Source organism: Pelmatolapia mariae, linkage group LG23 (genome assembly GCF_036321145.2).
Source record: "Pelmatolapia mariae isolate MD_Pm_ZW linkage group LG23, Pm_UMD_F_2, whole genome shotgun sequence".
NCBI lineage: Eukaryota > Metazoa > Chordata > Actinopteri > Cichliformes > Cichlidae > Pelmatolapia > Pelmatolapia mariae.
Genome location: NC_086246.1, coordinates 26407501 through 26421182, shown reverse-complemented (window position 1 = coordinate 26421182; position 13682 = coordinate 26407501). Strand labels below are relative to the sequence as shown.

Here is a 13682-nt window from a genome sequence, read left to right as displayed (position 1 = left end):
CACACGTGAGCGCGTGAAAAATGACGTCGTCTGTCCGCTGCGGACTTTTGCCCTCCGATTGACTGGACGAGATAAACCGGACTCGGCCGCAGAGACTCCGGCATGTTTTCGCCAAAGTCATCAAAAAGCCCGTCCAGGTATGGCTCCGGGGAGCAGATCTGCATGGTTGAATGTGGCGGTAAGCCCAGATGCATCTGTAACGTCAACTCAGAGGGCTGCAACAGGAGGGGCTGTACGGCACAGTTAAAGGTAGGCCTTCAAACAGCTGTGGAACATCTGCAGCTGATGGCTTAGAGAAAACTTGATCGCTAAGAGCTCATCTTAAAAAAGTTGTAAAGTAGCTACGTCTTAATTATACATTTGTTAGGATGTAGTCCCTCTGTTATATTGAAGAGCGGGAGTATATATATTTTCTTTTGAAACGTAATAAATATTTTAAATTGGTGACTGGGATAAAATAATCTGATAATTAAACCTCAATTTGTGGTTGAAATACAATGTAAAGAAATTCGGTTTGTTAAAGTAAACAAGAAATCTCCAAGAACATTTTTTGCAGAGACAACATAAATGTTATGCGTGTTTTCATTGTAAAAGAGAAGAATAGTTTGCACTGGCAGCAGGGACAGCTTCACGGGCTGAACAACAAAGCCCACCTTAAAGAAACAAAACCTGCTCCTTCCCCAAATTCTATGTGTTTGTGCCTGTTGGAAGTGTGTGACCTCATGTGTTTATAATTATAATAACAGCCTAAATGAGCAGTTTGTTCTTCACTGTTAACAAGTGAAACTCTTGTTCACACTTCACTCTTAAGTTAAGTGTCTTCTACCTGTTGCCTAGAATGAATATATGTGACAACGAGAATATGAAAAGGTGAAAATCTCAACATAGCTCAACAGCAATGCAGTTCGATTAATCAGAATCTGAATCAGAATACTTTATTAATCCCGAAGGAAATTAGGGTTACAGCAGGCAGCACGCTAATGGCGCATGCGCACTTACAAAGGAACCATCTGACAAAACTTACACAAACAACACATTGGGAAGACATGTCAGAGAGGTAGGCTGATAGGAAATAAAACAACGAAAATACATAACATGAGGTGAGAGGAGGAGGAAAAAAACACTCCACTCAGACTGAGCTCCTACTGGGAGAACAGTTTGATAACAGAAAAAAAAAAACTCAGCACAAAAAGCACATGACTATCAATATACCATAGAAACACAAGACAAGCAACAGGGGCGGGTAAAGGGTAAGAGAGAGCCGGTGTAGACAGCGCATCCGGTCCTGCAGCATGTCTGCGCTGGTCCAGTCGACCACCATCTTCCCCGGGAGGGGACAAGCATCGAAGGCGTTTGGAAAGGGAGGGGGGATGAGTGTCTATCAGTGTGTGTGTGTGTGTGTGTGTGTCCAGAGTTCAGCTGAGACAGTGTCCTTCGCCCTGCTAGGCTAAGTAAACAGTCTTCCAGCCAACCCAGGTGGCCTTGCGTAGGATAGGAAGAACAGTCTAAGCACAGTCTGTTATCAGGGTGTTTTTGTTCAGCTCCAGCCTTGAGATCACAGCTGGCGCCGAAGTGGTAGCCGCAAGTGATGGTGGTTTTTACTTTACTGCGAACAAGTAATGTGAATTTCAAAGCTGTTCTAACAGTCCGACACTGGTTTCTCAATCTCCTGTTGGAGAGCCGTGAGCTTCTCCATGATGTTATCAAACTTACGCTCAGAGGTCTTATTCTGAGTGCTTCTCCACGATGTAATCCAGTTTTTGCTCAGAGGTCTTATTCTGAGTGTTCACGGCAGCCGTAAACTTCTCCAAGATCTTATCCGTGCTGCACTCAATGAGCCCATTTTGAGAACTCACCACTCGTCCCATCGATTCAATCCCAGCGGGCAGCCTTGTGGGGTTTTGAACAGCCGATTCCGCTTTCTTTAATCCTCGATAAGCCAGGGCCAAGCCAGCTCCGATCAGCAAGAACCCTGTTATCATGGTTCCGAATAGGTAGATATCTTCAACACTCAGGCTCACCCGAGCCCAGACTTCTCGTTGAGAAAAGGGTGTCAATTGCATTCGGGGACCAATTGATCAAACATGTCTTTGGCCTCGATTTGGCAGACTTCTCGCATAATACTAGCTCAATGTGGGTGGTACAATGTGGAAATGTTCCAGAAGCTTGTATTTTATTCCAATTCATTAGTGTAAAACTATTCTAATTTATTACAGGTTAGTTACCGTTAGTTACCATTCTACTGCTATCTAGTGTGTGTCAACAATTTTCTTTCCCAAAAGGAAGCTTCTACCACTCAGGCAGACAAGTAACCGTGCAGTACAGGCGCTGAGTGAGTCACTCAGGTATTATAACTGCCCCCGATCACCAAAGACGACTCCTTATCTGTACATAGCCCAGCACAGGGGTCTCCAACTCTAGTCTTGGAGAGCTACTTTTCTTAAGGGCCGTTTATCAATGCCCAAGTACGCGAGTACGTACTCGCGTTCTCGGTGAGTACGTACCCGCCGAGAACGCACGGGAGTACGTACCTGCCGAGAACGCGAGCACGGACTCGTCGGCCGTTTCTCAATTCTCAAGTACGCGAGCACCCACTCGTGATTTGTACAGTCGGAACACCTGCGTGCGTGATGATGTTACAGGTCCGGAGTTTTTACTGCCGTCCCCTCCTAATTTAACTGTGAGTAACATGTTATGAAGCTTAACTTTAATCACAGCCAAACCGATTTACTCAGGAACAAATAAAACACTGAAATAAACCAAACATTAACATTTAGAAGTGATCTAAGTGACTTATATATCATTTTTAACCTCAGTAGTGAAACCTCTATTAATAAAAATAGTGTACATGTACATACGTGTACATACCTTAATAAAAACAAGCAGGTGAGATGTTAGAACGCTTTTATTTCTATTCTAGTGGACACTCAATACTATAGACAACTGCTGGAGTTTCTTTAACCTGAGTAGTGAGAAGTCCGCGAGCGGTTGGGGGGGGGGGGGTGGAAACGATGTGCCGGGAGTGCGCTGTTGAGATTTGGACGAAATGCATTCTGGGATATTTAGCTGTCCCAAGTCTACACCGATGCATGCTCGATAAAACGGGCGGATCGAGAACACATCCGGGACTTTTTCGCGTTCTCGGCGTGATGCGTACTTCGAATTGGAACAGTACTTGGTCTCCGACTGATGACGTATCACGAGTACACGAGAACGCAAGTACGCACAAGTACGCATATTGATAAACGCCCAAGCTTTTAGATGCATCCTTGCTCTGACACACCTGAATCAAATGAATGGCTTGTTATCAGGTCTTTGCCAAACTTGATGCCATGCTGAAGAGCTAATTCGAGCATTTGACTCAGCTGTGTTTGAGCACGTCACACATGCTCCTGCTACTCCCTATCTTTTAATGGAACTAGATTCAGTGATTCAAATCCTTGGTGCTCTCTGGTCTTCATGTGGTTTCACAAGTCTCAACAGACAACATAAACGCCCCCAAATAAAGTGAAGCAATAAGCATAGCGTGTTGGCTGTCCAGAGTTCTGGACACTGAGTTGCCCAAAGTGTGTACAGAGTGTAATTTATTTTCTCAGCGTTTCTCAAATGTTCTTAAATACAGCTTCATCTTTGAACTAAAAATCAGCTTGAAAGCATGGCTTTCACTCGAACCCCCGAAACAACCTCCAAAAAAAGGAAGTCAAGCGCTCATCCGCCCCGGTGGCCTAATGGATAAGGCACTGGCCTCCTAAGCCAGGGATTGTGGGTTCGAGTCCCATCTGGGGTGCTGTCCAGCAGAGTGGCGCAGCGGAAGCGTGCTGGGCCCATAACCCAGAGGTCGATGGATCGAAACCATCCTCTGCTATGTGTTTTGGATGGCCCGATTTTCTGAACTGTGTCCAAAAACAGACGACAGTCAGGACCTGTTCCCCAAAAACGCAGACAAGTAACCCTGCAGTACAGGCGCCGAGTGAGTCAGTCGGGCAGTATAACTGCTCCTGATCACCGAGGGCGGCTCCTTATCTGTACATAGCCAAGCACAGGGGTCTCCAACTCTAGTCTTGGAGAGCTACTTTTCTTAAGCTTTTAGATGCATCCTTGCTCTGACACACCTGAATCAAATGAATGGCTTGTTATCAGGTCTTTGCCAAACTTGATGCCATGCTGAAGAGCTAATTCGAGCATTTGACTCAGCTGTGTTTGAGCACGTCACACATGCTCCTGCTACTCCCTATCTTTTAATGGAACTAGATTCAGTGATTCAAATCCTTGGTGCTCTCTGGTCTTCATGTGGTTTCACAAGTCTCAACAGACAACATAAACGCCCCCAAATAAAGTGAAGCAATAAGCACAGCGTGTTGGCTGTCCAGAGTTCTGGACACTGAGTTGCCCAGAGTGTGTACAGAGTGTAATTTATTTTCTCAGCGTTTCTCAAATGTTCTTAAATACAGCTTCATCTTTGAACTAAAAATCAGCTTGAAAGCATGGCTTTCACTCGAACCCCCGAAACAACCTCCAAAAAAAGGAAGTCAAGCGCTCATCCGCCCCGGTGGCCTAATGGATAAGGCACTGGCCTCCTAAGCCAGGGATTGTGGGTTCGAGTCCCATCTGGGGTGCTGTCCAGCAGAGTGGCGCAGCGGAAGCGTGCTGGGCCCATAACCCAGAGGTCGATGGATCGAAACCATCCTCTGCTATGTGTTTTGGATGGCCCGATTTTCTGAACTGTGTCCAAAAACAGACGACAGTCAGGACCTGTTCCCCAAAAACGCAGACAAGTAACCCTGCAGTACAGGCGCCGAGTGAGTCAGTCGGGCAGTATAACTGCTCCTGATCACCGAGGGCGGCTCCTTATCTGTACATAGCCAAGCACAGGGGTCTCCAACTCTAGTCTTGGAGAGCTACTTTTCTTAAGCTTTTAGATGCATCCTTGCTCTGACACACCTGAATCAAATGAATGGCTTGTTATCAGGTCTTTGCCAAACTTGATGCCATGCTGAAGAGCTAATTCGAGCATTTGACTCAGCTGTGTTTGAGCACGTCACACATGCTCCTGCTACTCCCTATCTTTTAATGGAACTAGATTCAGTGATTCAAATCCTTGGTGCTCTCTGGTCTTCATGTGGTTTCACAAGTCTCAACAGACAACATAAACGCCCCCAAATAAAGTGAAGCAATAAGCATAGCGTGTTGGCTGTCCAGAGTTCTGGACACTGAGTTGCCCAGAGTGTGTACAGAATGTAATTTATTTTCTCAGCGTTTCTCAAATGTTCTTAAATACAGCTTCATCTTTGAACTAAAAATCAGCTTGAAAGCATGGCTTTCACTCGAACCCCCGAAACAACCTCCAAAAAAAGGAAGTCAAGCACTCATCTGCCCCGGTGGCCTAATGGATAAGGCACTGGCCTCCTAAGCCAGGGATTGTGGGTTCGAGTCCCATCTGGGGTGCTGTCCAGCAGAGTGGCGCAGCGGAAGCGTGCTGGGCCCATAACCCAGAGGTCGATGGATCGAAACCATCCTCTGCTATGTGTTTTGGATTGCCCGAGTCTCTGAACTGTGTCCAAAAACAGACAGCATAAATGCCCCCAAATAAAGTGAAGCAATAAGCACAGCGTGTTGGCTGTCTAGAGTTCTGGACACTGAGTTGCCCAAAGTGTGTACAGAGTGTAATTTATTTTCTCGGCGTTTCTCAAATGTTCTTAAATACAGCTTCATCTTTGAACTAAAAATCAGCTTGAAACCATGGCTTTCACTCGAACCCCCGAAACAACCTCCAAAAAAAGGAAGTCAAGCACTCATCTGCCCCGGTGGCCTAATGGATAAGGCACTGGCCTCCTAAGCCAGGGATTGTGGGTTCGAGTTCCATCTGGGGTGCTGTCCAGCAGAGTAGCGCAGCGGAAGCGTGCTGGGCCCATAACCCAGAGGTCGATGGATCGAAACCATCCTCTGCTATGTGTTTTGGATAGCCCGAGTCTCTGAACTGTGTCTAAAAACAGACAGCATAAACGCCCCCAAATAAAGTGAAGCAATAAGCACAGCGTGTTGGCTGTCTAGAGTTCTGGACACTGAGTTGCCCAGAGTGTGTACAGAGTGTATTTTATTTTCTCAGCGTTTCTCAAATGTTCTTAAATACAGCTTCATCTTTGAACTAAAAATCAGCTTGAAACCATGGCTTTCACTCGAACCCCCGAAACAACCTCCAAAAAAAGGAAGTCAAGCGCTCATCCGCCCCGGTGGCCTAATGGATAAGGCACTGGCCTCCTAAGCCAGGGATTGTGGGTTCGAGTCCCATCTGGGGTGCTGTCCAGCAGAGTGGCGCAGCGGAAGCGTGCTGGGCCCATAACCCAGAGGTCGATGGATCGAAACCATCCTCTGCTATGTGTTTTGGATGGCCCGATTTTCTGAACTGTGTCCAAAAACAGACGACAGTCAGGACCTGTTCCCCAAAAACGCAGACAAGTAACCCTGCAGTACAGGCGCCGAGTGAGTCAGTCGGGCAGTATAACTGCTCCTGATCACCGAGGGCGGCTCCTTATCTGTACATAGCCAAGCACAGGGGTCTCCAACTCTAGTCTTGGAGAGCTACTTTTCTTAAGCTTTTAGATGCATCCTTGCTCTGACACACCTGAATCAAATGAATGGCTTGTTATCAGGTCTTTGCCAAACTTGATGCCATGCTGAAGAGCTAATTCGAGCATTTGACTCAGCTGTGTTTGAGCACGTCACACATGCTCCTGCTACTCCCTATCTTTTAATGGAACTAGATTCAGTGATTCAAATCCTTGGTGCTCTCTGGTCTTCATGTGGTTTCACAAGTCTCAACAGACAACATAAACGCCCCCAAATAAAGTGAAGCAATAAGCATAGCGTGTTGGCTGTCCAGAGTTCTGGACACTGAGTTGCCCAGAGTGTGTACAGAATGTAATTTATTTTCTCAGCGTTTCTCAAATGTTCTTAAATACAGCTTCATCTTTGAACTAAAAATCAGCTTGAAACCATGGCTTTCACTCGAACCCCCGAAACAACCTCCAAAAAAAGGAAGTCAAGCACTCATCTGCCCCGGTGGCCTAATGGATAAGGCACTGGCCTCCTAAGCCAGGGATTGTGGGTTCGAGTCCCATCTGGGGTGCTGTCCAGCAGAGTGGCGCAGCGGAAGCGTGCTGGGCCCATAACCCAGAGGTCGATGGATCGAAACCATCCTCTGCTATGTGTTTTGGATAGCCCGAGTCTCTGAACTGTGTCCAAAAACAGACAGCATAAATGCCCCCAAATAAAGTGAAGCAATAAGCACAGCGTGTTGGCTGTCTAGAGTTCTGGACACTGAGTTGCCCAGAGTGTGTACAGAGTGTAATTTATTTTCTCAGCGTTTCTCAAATGTTCTTAAATACAGCTTCATCTTTGAACTAAAAATCAGCTTGAAACCATGGCTTTCACTTGAACCCCCGAAACAACCTCCAAAAAAAGGAAGTCAAGCGCTCATCCGCCCCGGTGGCCTAATGGATAAGGCACTGGCCTCCTAAGCCAGGGATTGTGGGTTCGAGTCCCATCTGGGGTGCTGTCCAGCAGAGTGGCGCAGCGGAAGCGTGCTGGGCCCATAACCCAGAGGTCGATGGATCGAAACCATCCTCTGCTATGTGTTTTGGATTGCCCGAGTCTCTGAACTGTGTCCAAAAACAGACAGCATAAATGCCCCCAAATAAAGTGAAGCAATAAGCACAGCGTGTTGGCTGTCTAGAGTTCTGGACACTGAGTTGCCCAGAGTGTGTACAGAGTGTAATTTATTTTCTCAGCGTTTCTCAAATGTTCTTAAATACAGCTTCATCTTTGAACTAAAAATCAGCTTGAAACCATGGCTTTCACTTGAACCCCCGAAACAACCTCCAAAAAAAGGAAGTCAAGCGCTCATCCGCCCCGGTGGCCTAATGGATAAGGCACTGGCCTCCTAAGCCAGGGATTGTGGGTTCGAGTCCCATCTGGGGTGCTGTCCAGCAGAGTGGCGCAGCGGAAGCGTGCTGGGCCCATAACCCAGAGGTCGATGGATCGACACCATCCTCTGCTATGTGTTTTGGATGGCCCGATTTTCTGAACTGTGTCCAAAAACAGACGACAGTCAGGACCTGTTCCCCAAAAACGCAGACAAGTAACCCTGCAGTACAGGCGTCGAGTGAGTCAGTCGGGCAGTATAACTGCTCCTGATCACCGAGGGCGGCTCCTTATCTGTACATAGCCAAGCACAGGGGTCTCCAACTCTAGTCTTGGAGAGCTACTTTTCTTAAGCTTTTAGATGCATCCTTGCTCTGACACACCTGAATCAAATGAATGGCTTGTTATCAGGTCTTTGCCAAACTTGATGCCATGCTGAAGAGCTAATTCAAGCATTTGACTCAGCTGTGTTTGAGCACGTCACACATGCTCCTGCTACTCCCTATCTTTTAATGGAACTAGATTCAGTGATTCAAATCCTTGGTGCTCTCTGGTCTTCATGTGGTTTCACAAGTCTCAACAGACAACATAAATGCCCCCAAATAAAGTGAAGCAATAAGCACAGCGTGTTGGCTGTCCAGAGTTCTGGACACTGGGTTGCCCAGAGTGTGTACAGAGTGTAATTTATTTTCTCAGCGTTTCTCAAATGTTCTTAAATACAGCTTCATCTTTGAACTAAAAATCAGCTTGAAAGCATGGCTTTCACTCGAACCCCCGAAACAACCTCCAAAAAAAGGAAGTCAAGCGCTCATCTGCCCCGGTGGCCTAATGGATAAGGCACTGGCCTCCTAAGCCAGGGATTGTGGGTTCGAGTCCCATCTGGGGTGCTGTCCAGCAGAGTGGCGCAGCGGAAGCGTGCTGGGCCCATAACCCAGAGGTCGATGGATCGAAACCATCCTCTGCTATGTGTTTTGGATGGCCCGATTCTCTGAACTGCGTCCAAAAACAGATGACAGTCAGGACCTGTTCCCCAAAAACGCAGACAAGTAACCCTGCAGTACAGGCGCCGAGTGAGTCAGTCGGGCAGTATAACTGCTCCTAATCACCGAGGGCGGCTCCTTATCTGTACATAGCCAAGCACAGGGGTCTCCAACTCTAGTCTTGGAGAGCTACTTTTCTTAAGCTTTTAGATGCATCCTTGCTCTGACACACCTGAATCAAATGAATGGCTTGTTATCAGGTCTTTGCCAAACTTGATGCCATGCTGAAGAGCTAATTCAAGCATTTGACTCAGCTGTGTTTGAGCACGTCACACATGCTCCTGCTACTCCCTATCTTTTGATGAAACTAGATTCAGTGATTCAAATCCTTGGTGCTCTCTGGTCTTCATGTGGTTTCACAAGTCTCAACAGACAACATAAACGCCCCCAAATAAAGTGAAGCAATAAGCATAGCGTGTTGGCTGTCCAGAGTTCTGGACACTGAGTTGCCCAAAGTGTGTACAGAGTGTAATTTATTTTCTCAGCGTTTCTCAAATGTTCTTAAATACAGCTTCATCTTTGAACTAAAAATCAGCTTGAAAGCATGGCTTTCACTCGAATCCCCGAAACAACCTCCAAAAAAAGGAAATCAAGCGCTCATCCGCCCCGGTGGCCTAATGGATAAGGCACTGGCCTCCTAAGCCAGGGATTGTGGGTTCGAGTCCCGTCTGGGGTGCTGTCCAGCAGAGTGGCGCAGCGGAAGCGTGCTGGGCCCATAACCCAGAGGTCGATGGATCGAAACCATCCTCTGCTATGTGTTTTGGATGGCCTGATTTTCTGAACTGTGTCCAAAAACAGACGACAGTCAGGACCTGTTCCCCAAAAACGCAGACAAGTAACCCTGCAGTACAGGCGCCGAGTGAGTCAGTCGGGCAGTATAACTGCTCCTGATCACCGAGGGCGGCTCCTTATCTGTACATAGCCAAGCACAGGGGTCTCCAACTCTAGTCTTGGAGAGCTACTTTTCTTAAGCTTTTAGATGCATCCTTGCTCTGACACACCTGAATCAAATGAATGGCTTGTTATCAGGTCTTTGCCAAACTTGATGCCATGCTGAAGAGCTAATTCGAGCATTTGACTCAGCTGTGTTTGAGCACGTCACACATGCTCCTGCTACTCCCTATCTTTTAATGGAACTAGATTCAGTGATTCAAATCCTTGGTGCTCTCTGGTCTTCATGTGGTTTCACAAGTCTCAACAGACAACATAAACGCCCCCAAATAAAGTGAAGCAATAAGCACAGCGTGTTGGCTGTCCAGAGTTCTGGACACTGAGTTGCCCAAAGTGTGTACAGAGTGTAATTTATTTTCTCGGCGTTTCTCAAATGTTCTTAAATACAGCTTCATCTTTGAACTAAAAATCAGCTTGAAACCATGGCTTTCACTCGAACCCCCGAAACAACCTCCAAAAAAAGGAAGTCAAGCACTCATCTGCCCCGGTGGCCTAATGGATAAGGCACTGGCCTCCTAAGCCAGGGATTGTGGGTTCGAGTTCCATCTGGGGTGCTGTCCAGCAGAGTAGCGCAGCGGAAGCGTGCTGGGCCCATAACCCAGAGGTCGATGGATCGAAACCATCCTCTGCTATGTGTTTTGGATAGCCCGAGTCTCTGAACTGTGTCCAAAAACAGACAGCATAAATGCCCCCAAATAAAGTGAAGCAATAAGCACAGCGTGTTGGCTGTCTAGAGTTCTGGACACTGAGTTGCCCAGAGTTTGTACAGAGTGTAATTTATTTTCTCAGCGTTTCTCAAATGTTCTTAAATACAGCTTCATCTTTGAACTAAAAATCAGCTTGAAACCATGGCTTTCACTCGAACCCCCGAAACAACCTCCAAAAAAAGGAAGTCAAGCGCTCATCCGCCCCGGTGGCCTAATGGATTAGGCACTGGCCTCCTAAGCCAGGGATTGTGGGTTCGAGTCCCATCTGGGGTGCTGTCCAGCAGAGTGGCGCAGCGGAAGCGTGCTGGGCCCATAACCCAGAGGTCGATGGATCGAAACCATCCTCTGCTATGTGTTTTGGATGGCCCGATTTTCTGAACTGTGTCCAAAAACAGACGACAGTCAGGACCTGTTCCCCAAAAACGCAGACAAGTAACCCTGCAGTACAGGCGCCGAGTGAGTCAGTCGGGCAGTATAACTGCTCCTGATCACCGAGGGCGGCTCCTTATCTGTACATAGCCAAGCACAGGGGTCTCCAACTCTAGTCTTGGAGAGCTACTTTTCTTAAGCTTTTAGATGCATCCTTGCTCTGACACACCTGAATCAAATGAATGGCTTGTTATCAGGTCTTTGCCAAACTTGATGCCATGCTGAAGAGCTAATTCAAGCATTTGACTCAGCTGTGTTTGAGCACGTCACACATGCTCCTGCTACTCCCTATCTTTTGATGAAACTAGATTCAGTGATTCAAATCCTTGGTGCTCTCTGGTCTTCATGTGGTTTCACAAGTCTCAACAGACAACATAAACGCCCCCAAATAAAGTGAAGCAATAAGCATAGCGTGTTGGCTGTCCAGAGTTCTGGACACTGAGTTGCCCAAAGTGTGTACAGAGTGTAATTTATTTTCTCAGCGTTTCTCAAATGTTCTTAAATACAGCTTCATCTTTGAACTAAAAATCAGCTTGAAAGCATGGCTTTCACTCGAATCCCCGAAACAACCTCCAAAAAAAGGAAATCAAGCGCTCATCCGCCCCGGTGGCCTAATGGATAAGGCACTGGCCTCCTAAGCCAGGGATTGTGGGTTCGAGTCCCGTCTGGGGTGCTGTCCAGCAGAGTGGCGCAGCGGACGCGTGCTGGGCCCATAACCCAGAGGTCGATGGATCGAAACCATCCTCTGCTATGTGTTTTGGATGGCCTGATTTTCTGAACTGTGTCCAAAAACAGACGACAGTCAGGACCTGTTCCCCAAAAACAGAGACAAGTAACCCTGCAGTACAGGCGCCGAGTGAGTCAGTCGGGCAGTATAACTGCTCCTGATCACCGAGGGCGGCTCCTTATCTGTACATAGCCAAGCACAGGGGTCTCCAACTCTAGTCTTGGAGAGCTACTTTTCTTAAGCTTTTAGATGCATCCTTGCTCTGACACACCTGAATCAAATGAATGGCTTGTTATCAGGTCTTTGCCAAACTTGATGCCATGCTGAAGAGCTAATTCGAGCATTTGACTCAGCTGTGTTTGAGCACGTCACACATGCTCCTGCTACTCCCTATCTTTTAATGGAACTAGATTCAGTGATTCAAATCCTTGGTGCTCTCTGGTCTTCATGTGGTTTCACAAGTCTCAACAGACAACATAAACGCCCCCAAATAAAGTGAAGCAATAAGCACAGCGTGTTGGCTGTCCAGAGTTCTGGACACTGAGTTGCCCAAAGTGTGTACAGAGTGTAATTTATTTTCTCGGCGTTTCTCAAATGTTCTTAAATACAGCTTCATCTTTGAACTAAAAATCAGCTTGAAACCATGGCTTTCACTTGAACCCCCGAAACAACCTCCAAAAAAAGGAAGTCAAGCGCTCATCCGCCCCGGTGGCCTAATGGATAAGGCACTGGCCTCCTAAGCCAGGGATTGTGGGTTCGAGTTCCATGTGGGGTGCTGTCCAGCAGAGTAGCGCAGCGGAAGCGTGCTGGGCCCATAACCCAGAGGTCGATGGATCGAAACCATCCTCTGCTATGTGTTTTGGATAGCCCGAGTCTCTGAACTGTGTCCAAAAACAGACAGCATAAATGCCCCCAAATAAAGTGAAGCAATAAGCACAGCGTGTTGGCTGTCTAGAGTTCTGGACACTGAGTTGCCCAGAGTTTGTACAGAGTGTAATTTATTTTCTCAGCGTTTCTCAAATGTTCTTAAATACAGCTTCATCTTTGAACTAAAAATCAGCTTGAAACCATGGCTTTCACTCGAACCCCCGAAACAACCTCCAAAAAAAGGAAGTCAAGCGCTCATCCGCCCCGGTGGCCTAATGGATTAGGCACTGGCCTCCTAAGCCAGGGATTGTGGGTTCGAGTCCCATCTGGGGTGCTGTCCAGCAGAGTGGCGCAGCGGAAGCGTGCTGGGCCCATAACCCAGAGGTCGATGGATCGAAACCATCCTCTGCTATGTGTTTTGGATGGCCCGATTTTCTGAACTGTGTCCAAAAACAGACGACAGTCAGGACCTGTTCCCCAAAAACGCAGACAAGTAACCCTGCAGTACAGGCGCCGAGTGAGTCAGTCGGGCAGTATAACTGCTCCTGATCACCGAGGGCGGCTCCTTATCTGTACATAGCCAAGCACAGGGGTCTCCAACTCTAGTCTTGGAGAGCTACTTTTCTTAAGCTTTTAGATGCATCCTTGCTCTGACACACCTGAATCAAATGAATGGCTTGTTATCAGGTCTTTGCCAAACTTGATGCCATGCTGAAGAGCTAATTCAAGCATTTGACTCAGCTGTGTTTGAGCACGTCACACATGCTTCTGCTACTCCCTATCTTTTAATGGAACTAGATTCAGTGATTCAAATCCTTGGTGCTCTCTGGTCTTCATGTGGTTTCACAAGTCTCAACAGACAACATAAACGCCCCCAAATAAAGTGAAGCAATAAGCATAGCGTGTTGGCTGTCCAGAGTTCTGGACACTGAGTTGCCCAAAGTGTGTACAGAGTGTAATTTATTTTCTCAGCGTTTCTCAAATGTTCTTAAATACAGCTTCATCTTTGAACTAAAAATCAGCTTGAAAGCATGGCTTTCA

General features: G+C 47.1%; 1 protein-coding gene across 1 annotated transcript in view; it reads left to right on the top strand.

Moving 5' to 3' along the window:
• Positions 1-11: 11 nt before the first annotated feature.
• The window catches only part of atp7b (ATPase copper transporting beta), a 93433-nt gene continuing 79762 nt past the window's right edge, over positions 12-13682 (top strand). The window contains exon 1 of the mRNA XM_063466094.1: positions 12-249. Coding sequence (XP_063322164.1) covers positions 103-249 — 147 coding nt within the window. The 5' untranslated portion in view covers positions 12-102. The remainder of the gene's footprint in view (positions 250-13682) is intronic.